This window comes from Thunnus albacares, chromosome 9, assembly GCF_914725855.1.
Source record: "Thunnus albacares chromosome 9, fThuAlb1.1, whole genome shotgun sequence".
NCBI lineage: Eukaryota > Metazoa > Chordata > Actinopteri > Scombriformes > Scombridae > Thunnus > Thunnus albacares.
In genome coordinates, this window is record NC_058114.1 from 18,656,380 (window position 1) to 18,662,379 (window position 6,000).

Here is a 6,000-nt window from a genome sequence, read left to right on the forward strand (position 1 = left end):
TCTTAGATGAAAGCATTTAGACTCAGGACAGGGTTTGCATGTATTATATTGGGTTGTAGTAAATTTCAACAGCTCTTGTGCAAGACAATTTAGGCCGACACTACACAAAGGCTTATCAACAGCCAGAACTTTACTCATTAAAAATGTGACTTCCTTCCAGAACTGGTTTAATGAAACATGCACATATGGAGATGACTAATTTTACCCGATTTCAGATTAACTGTGATTGTTTTCAGCCAATAACACTCAAACAGTAACTGAAAATATATTCCACACATCAGGCTTATTTGCTTTGGAGAGCTTGCCGCAGCACATACGAAGCGTTTTCAAGGTTTGGGAATAATGCAAATGACAGTTACCAGGCAACACCTAGATATCCAATAAAAAAAAAAATTCAAAAAGATGTCAAACCTTTCATCAAATAACTCTGGTTTGCGGTACCGATGCTGGCCTGAAGCCCAGCGTGCAAACAGAGCTTTTTAGCTTTAACATACCCTGAGTTTCAAAGATACTGTGTAATCTCATCACCTATTTATTTCACTACACAAAACTATCATTGCATGAGCATTTCATTCCTAACACAATAGTGCTTCCAGAGCTTAACAATGTAATGGAAAAAGTCTGCAGGCTTTTGTTACTTGTTCTCATGAAACCGCACACTATTCAATGAGAATAATATGCGATTGTGCAAGGTCTGTGCTTTCTCTTCTGGCTACTCACTGTCTGTTAGACAAACTGTGAATGTGAATTATTGTTCGGTTAATGTTTTGAAATTAATGCCAATCGTCTCAGTTGTGTTTTAATGACTACTTGAGATGTGTCAAAAAGGACAACCCTGCCATAACGGCTGAGAAGTGTGCCAAATGCATAAAAGTGGAAATGTCAAAGGACTAAAATTATCGGTCAGTCTTTCGTATAAAACGTCTCCTTTAAAAATATATCTGGCTTTACTATATGGACAGAGAGGATAATTTCCTTTATTTAACGTGGAACATTTCCTTCCATATTAACCAAAATGAATGACAGGGCAGACAAATCTATTTCTATTATTCAGCATGAGCCCTCAATGAACGTGTTTTCAGAGAAAACACCAACTCTATGAGCATTACCCTACACTGTTACTAGGCCACAACTCATCACAGATCACTGAAATTCTGCATGGAGTTTAGATATTTCTTACTATCTCTCTCATCGTCTCCCCCAGTTTCTTCTTTCTCATCTGTCTTTCTACTTTTCCTGCCCTCTGTTATTTCTTTTGCTGCTTTGTCACCTACAGCAGTGAAACAAATGCCCCTTTTCATACCCCCCTCGGGTGATACGAATACCTCATTTCCTGTGGCTTGGCACTGGGGAGAACCGTAAGCTGGGACAGATGGGAGTCTGATTGGAATAACTGATGCAGACACTGAAAACGGGCCCCAACAAAACATCCTTTGTTTTTCAAGAAGTGGCGAAATATACAGTGAAAACTCTTTGCTACACTGACAAACATCCCCACACCCAGATTCATGTTGTTTAGGTAACAAAGTGAAAAAGTTGGACTGCAGGAGAGAGAGGAGGAGTGGGAGGAGGAGGAGGAGGAGGAGGAGGAGTAGTAGGGGGGGTTGCAGCTGGTGAGAGGTGATGTGATCTCTGTAGTTAATTTCACTGGATACTCCCCACATACAGACACTCAAACAAACAACACCTTTAAAAACATGCACATGCATACATGTATGTTCATATGTATCCCCCCATACACACACACATCAATTTCCCCATTGGCCGCCTCAACTTAAAACACCAGGGCCAGCAAACTCCCCACAGCAGTCTCCAGCTTAACTTATACACTCAGGGGAATTTGGGTCATGCTTTTCACTCATCATCTCCTTATGAGATGTATAGAAAGCTGCTTTTTCCTCCCTTTCCCATGAAAATGTCAATTTGCTGTAAGTACACTGGGAGATTTCAGTGTGGCAAGCAGCCTGTTAAGGTCGAACATGTGCTGTTTTCGAGAAAACAATGTGGTAGTATTCAGCAGCATAATTTGGTATAAGGCGAGCTTGGCCTCAGCCCAGAAAGCACAGCAGTTGAAAGAGAGCTGCCAGGAAAGCAGAGAGGGGAAAGTCATTTATATTTTAAACCCTCTCCAGATACAGCTACAAATGTTCTGAATTGTGTATGCAAAACCAAACTTAATGCAGCTGTATTCATACAGTAATGCTACAATATAATGTGAATAAAGGTAATACCACACTGTATTATGCATTGCTGCTCATTTGGTATTTTCCATTTTATAGCAGTTAAAAACATTGGATTCACACACAGAGAGCTCTTATCCCTACCCTCTCAGTGTCTCCTGGCCACGGCGTCGAACCCGCTGCACCTCTCTCTGGTCCACAGTGCCGGTGAAGCGGCTAGCTTGGTACGGTCCATTCCCATTTTGAGCACATGCCACATGGACCGCCGCAAGACACACCGCCACCCATCCCAGCAACACCTGAGCCAGATTCCTTGCTCCCATTGGTCAGTCTGGCTATCCCTCCAACCGAATAGCCCCTGTGTTACCGCTCACTCTTTCTGACTTTCTGTTCACCGTATGGACCCAGGCTAAGCACAGGGATCTACACCTGGATCCGGACCAAGTCCTGGTGTGCACTCCAGAGTTGGGGCTGGAAAGAGGAAGAAAGGGGATGAAAGCTCAGAAACACATTCAACACACAGAGACACCTATCAAACTTACACTGAGAATGAGGGTTCAGCTAATCCAACAGGCCAAAACAATTATATAAGGTGATGTAGCCCCAATCGACCAACAGGACACCATACATTTCTCCTGTAAAATGGTTTGCAATGGAATCATCCACTGATTGGAATTTTTTTTTTATTTGTGACATGCTTAGTGGTCATATTGAGAGAAGAGAAAACATATGAGTTGGGGGTGAACAAAGAAGAACATGCAAGGAAATGAAAGAGACACTTTAATCCTGACCGCCAGCAATCTGTTTTCAGTATACTGCAGTTCAAAGCAGTCTCATAAGTGGTTTATCACTCCACTGACACCAAATACTGTATGTACTGACTACAGACTACAGCAGGGAAAGTCATAAATTGATGAGAGATACAAGCTCAGTGTCAAAGATTGAGCACTGATAAATATTGAATATTTATTGTTATTACAAGGGACGTTATAAAGGACAAAGCCGTTATAAATTGAAACATGTCTCAATAGTCCACTTATAAGCCTCTACACTTTTATACTGTAACACAACTGCAATGTCTTAGGCATAATGGCTATTATCTATCCTACTATTTTTCTATATCAGTGGTTCCCAACCTGGGGATTGGGAACCCCCAAAAGGTTGCAAGATAAATCTGGAGGTTAATGTGATCATTAAAAAGATATGTATCTGTTGTACAAATCATCTTTATTTGTCTGAGATATTTGCTCTTTATTGAGGGAAAGCTGCCTAGTTATACATCATCAGGCCTGTAAAGCATTCAAATAAGAAAAAATATAAGACGGGAACATCACTCCGTCGCAGCTCATAGTCATATATATGCAACCTGTCCTAAATTATAGCCATGAGCCTAGAGGGAGCCAGAGAGACAGACTAGAGGGAAGTTAGTAAAAAGGACAGGGACGGAGAGCTAAGTAAGAGTTAAATGGTGAGGTAAAGATGATCAATAACCTCAAAATGTTCTCTCGCTCCATCACACATTCCACAATCAGAGAGAAAAGTGGGATCATTTAATTATTAACAAAGACCATTTACTCAACCATATACAGACACAAAATTAAATTACTCCAATCATTCCTTATTATGTGGTTTATAGGGCCTGGATCTCTAAATCAAATTATTTCAGATTTGCTAACCCCATACGTTGCCTATATAGTCTTATAAGCCTGTCTTAACTGCATTAGAGTATATTAAATTGAAAAACATCCAGAGTCCGACTGGATTGGACAGCCGTGGGGTTTATTTTCTCTTCTCCACCTCATTACAGACCACAGGTTTAAGAGTGAACTGTGGGCCCCTGGTGATATATAACCTTAGCAGACCCAGCCTCCAGCCCTGTAGCCGTGGGTCCAACCGTAAATATATTAGGGTGGACAAAGAAAAGGAGAAGAAATATGGCCCCATGCACATCCCACTGACTCAAATTCATTTTAATGGAAGATGAGAGATAGACGAGCAGTGAACTCACTCAGGCATGCAGACACACAGAGGAAAATACAGACAGTAGTTTGCAAGACAGGGACTAGACAGGAGGAGATATAGTTAAACATAATTGCCAATAATTATTCACATTTTCACATTGCTCATGCACAATATACACTGAAATATGTCTGCCACTGTGTGACTTTTGTGTGTCTGACAGAACTACTTTAAGGAGGTCAATTTTCCAAAGGTAGACTATTAGTATGATGCTCCATTGGCAAGCATATTAACCTTCTTAAGGCCTGAGTAATATAAAAAAACAAAGATTTTCCACTCAAACACACACACACACACACACACACACACACACACACACACACAGAAAAAGTTATAACCGTAGCTGCTTGCAGTAAGAGAACTGACTGGAGGCGGGATCAATGCAGAACAAAAGAAATGCCTGATCAATTAAAGAGTGGCAGCCAGAGCAGCGATTTGCTGAGCGCTTCTATAAACCTGCTGTCAAAACGAAGCAGGTAAAGCCTTCAGTCTGCATTATCAATTAATCATTTAATCAGTTGAGAGAAATATTTGCTTTAAATTTAACCCTACATATATTTTTTATAAACGCACAAACCATTTTAGAAGCAAAACACATCACAGGAAAAAATTATCTCCAGGAATGTTCGCCTATTAGATGCAAAATTCAGTGAGATAGATTTACTGTAAATTCACTGATGAGTACCATCTGGCACACTTAAAGTCCATAAAGGAGATAAACATTCATGTAAAGAGTCCTGGTTTCATCTACATTATAAAAAAAACAATCAAGTTGACAGAGAGACGTGTTTGTTTTTTTCCACTATACTGCAGCAGCCCTGAAAACGAGCTCTGCATGTCACCGCAACTTTATGAATGGAGAAAAACGCAACATCAGCTCCTACTCGCTGAAACACGACTTAATCCCAGATGGGGAAAAATACAGTGGGTTTTTGCGCTTTTTTAATTCAACTTTGCTCGCCAGGAAAGCTTCTCCATACGGATGAAAACTTCACAAGCAATCAAACTGTATAACGTGACTAGGCTGTCGTTTTTCCTCTTCTTCTTCTTCTTCTTCTTTCCATGCACTTTCTTAGAAAGCCGGTAAAAAAAAAAGTTGCAACTCCCGCGCCTCACCCGCTTTGCAACATCAACTAAACTTTTTTATCCACCTTTGAGCATCCTAACTTTGAGATTTGATCCGCATCTATTTAGCACACATGCATGAGAGATAATCACCCGTGAAACAACGGACCTCTGGAACAATAGTCACTATCAAAGCCATTGATAACTTGATTGTATTGTTGTCAAGAGATCACTAATGCACAATACCTTGCAACAATTGGAGTGCCTTGGCGTCGAGGAGCCTAGAGTCGGAATTTGAGACAGGATATGTGCCCCAGAATGGAATATTGAACTATAGCCTTGTGAGAAAAAGAGAAAAGTTAGGGAATTGCCCTGTTTGGGAGAGGGGAGGGGACAGAGAAAAAGAGAGAGAGAAAGAGAGAGAGGGGGTAGTAACGGACTGCAGGACAAACCCACATTCCTCAAGACTCCTAGAGTTGTTATAACAGAGGCCAAGCAGCTAAACCCTCACACTGTGGATAACATGGCTTCACTATCATCACTCTTCAAAAAAACACTCCTTCAGGCTACCCGGATGACGTGACAAGAGCCTCACTAAAGGAAATTATCTTTGGTGATTGTTAGGATGCATTTGCATTAACATAAGGTTGTGGAAAAGGAGCCAACAATGACACTTATGAAGAGGAAAACTAAAAAGGTGAAGAGGTCATGGTGGGTCATGATCAGATTGAAACAA

General features: G+C 40.8%; 1 protein-coding gene across 1 annotated transcript in view; it reads right to left on the bottom strand.

Moving 5' to 3' along the window:
- fbn2b (fibrillin 2b) overlaps positions 1-5,664 on the bottom strand; it is a 73,987-nt gene extending 68,323 nt beyond the window's left edge. Inside the window, exons 1-2 of the mRNA XM_044361414.1 lie at positions 5,511-5,664; positions 2,325-2,651 (exon numbers count right to left, since the gene is read on the bottom strand). Of these exons, the coding sequence (XP_044217349.1) occupies positions 2,325-2,503 (179 nt within the window). The 5' untranslated portion in view covers positions 2,504-2,651; positions 5,511-5,664. The remainder of the gene's footprint in view (positions 1-2,324; positions 2,652-5,510) is intronic.
- Between the last annotated feature and the right edge of the window lie 336 nt (positions 5,665-6,000).